Raw genomic sequence first — 1,707 nt, 5'->3', positions numbered from 1 at the left:
CCATCCAGCAGAGCCTGCTGGACGCTGGCACCGAAACCGACCAGGTGCGGCCATGCCCCCCTCACCTCACCACACCCACTCACCTGGCCACACCCCCTCACTTGGCCACACCCACTCACCTGCAGCCCCACCCCACAGGTGACCATCTGGGAGGCGCTGACCAACACCCGCCCAGGCGCGGAGCCGCCGCCCTACGACGAGGACCTGCAGCTGGAAAGGTGGGGCTCTACCCGTGGGGTGTGGGGTGCCACACCCACCTCACCTGGTGTGAGGGAGGGGCCCAAAAGTGTTAGGGTGGGGCAGGGGAGGGGCCATGGGGTGTGGTTTAGAGGGGTGGGGCTTCAAGGTGTGAAATTGGGGAGAGGAGGGGCCACATGGGTGTGGCCTAGAGGGGAGGGGCTTATGTGTGTCCAATTGAGAAGAAGGGAGGGGGTGTGGCCATAGGGATGTGGCCTAAAGGGGAAGGGCTTAAAGGTGTCAGATTGGGTAGGGAAGGGGCTCTGAGGGTATGGCTTAGGGGGTGAGCCTTAAAGGTGTCAGGGTGGGGTAGAGGGGTGTGGCCTAAAGAGGCTTAAAAAGTTGGTGGGAGAGGGGCAGGGCCATGAGGTGTGGCTTAGAGGGACAGGGCTTAACAGTGTCAAGGTTTGGGGGGCCACAAAGAGGGGAGGAGCATCTTACTGTCAAAAGGGTGTGGCCATAGAGGGTGGGGCTAGTGATGGGTGTGGGTGGAGCATGTGGGGTGTGTGTCTCTCCAGCCCATTTTGGCATTGCGAAGCAGGTTGTGGCCACCTGGGGTGGGTGGGGCACAGGTGTGTCAGAGGGGGTGTGGCCTCCACAAAGGGGGTGTGGCCTCCACAAAGGGGGTGTGGCCTCCACAAAGGGGACATGGCCACGCCTGCTGTCCCCCTGGCAGGGCCCTGCAGGAGAGCATGCTGCTGCAGGCCAGGCCCAGCACCGACCCCCCGGCCGCTGGGAGCCCCCCCGGTGCGGGTGGTGGGAGCCCCCCGGCCCCCCCTGGGTACGGCACCTTCGCGGAGCAGCTGCGCCTGGCCATGGCCCTCTCGGAGCGGGAGCAGGAGGAGCGGGAGCGACGGCGGCGTGAGGAGGACGAGGAGCTCCAGCGCATCCTGCGCCTCTCCCTCACCGAAAAGTAGCGCCGGGACACTCTGTACCAGGACAGGAATGTCCCGCACCGGGACAGGGATGTCCCACGTGGGGTCACGCCATGCAGGGACACGGATGTCCCATGTGGGGACACACCCCTTGCAGGGACAGGGACACCCGACCCAGGGGACACCTCAGCGTGGGCACTGTCCTGCACTGGGACACCCTAGTTTGGGCATAGCCCTGCCGGGGTGGCCCCCCCGTGATGGGGACCCCCTGATGTGGGCACAGCCCCCGCACGGGGGGATTTGATCCAGGGATCCTCCTACCCCCAGGACCCCCATTCCAGGGCTCCTCTCCCACCAGGCTCAAACCTCAGCCCAGGGATCCTCACCTGGGGACCCCCACCCCAGGAACACCCCAACTTCCAGGACTCCCTCCCCTGGGACCTCCCTCCTCTTTAGTGTTGTACCTTGATCCCCTGGGGGGCAGGACGGCCCCGAGGGATGTGGGTGACCCCTATTTAAAGGCACTCCAGTGGGGGGGCTGCTGGGGGACCCCCAGGCCTCATCCCTCGGGGCAGTGGGGGGAGCAGGGGAGCCC

The 1,707-nt window shown here is 65.8% G+C and overlaps 2 protein-coding genes across 2 annotated transcripts in view; both read left to right on the top strand.

The window, feature by feature from the left end:
- Positions 1–1,701, top strand: part of ANKRD13D (ankyrin repeat domain 13D) — a 7,555-nt gene extending 5,854 nt beyond the window's left edge. The window contains exons 12-13 of the mRNA XM_029963259.1: positions 126–218; positions 914–1,701. Of these exons, the coding sequence (XP_029819119.1) occupies positions 126–218; positions 914–1,154 (334 nt within the window). The 3' untranslated portion in view covers positions 1,155–1,701. The remainder of the gene's footprint in view (positions 1–125; positions 219–913) is intronic.
- The window catches only part of SSH3 (slingshot protein phosphatase 3), a gene marked incomplete at its 3' end in the record, with an annotated part of 6,999 nt that continues 6,517 nt past the window's right edge, over positions 1,226–1,707 (top strand). The window contains exon 1 of the mRNA XM_029963258.1: positions 1,226–1,248. Within this exon, the coding sequence (XP_029819118.1) occupies positions 1,226–1,248 (23 nt within the window). The remainder of the gene's footprint in view (positions 1,249–1,707) is intronic.

This window comes from Manacus vitellinus, unplaced genomic scaffold (genome assembly GCF_001715985.3).
Source record: "Manacus vitellinus isolate BGI_N305 unplaced genomic scaffold, ASM171598v3 scaffold_57_pilon, whole genome shotgun sequence".
Taxonomy (NCBI): Eukaryota; Metazoa; Chordata; class Aves; order Passeriformes; family Pipridae; genus Manacus; species Manacus vitellinus.
Note: the sequence above shows the minus strand (reverse complement) of the source record. Positions and strands in the feature narration are given on the sequence as shown.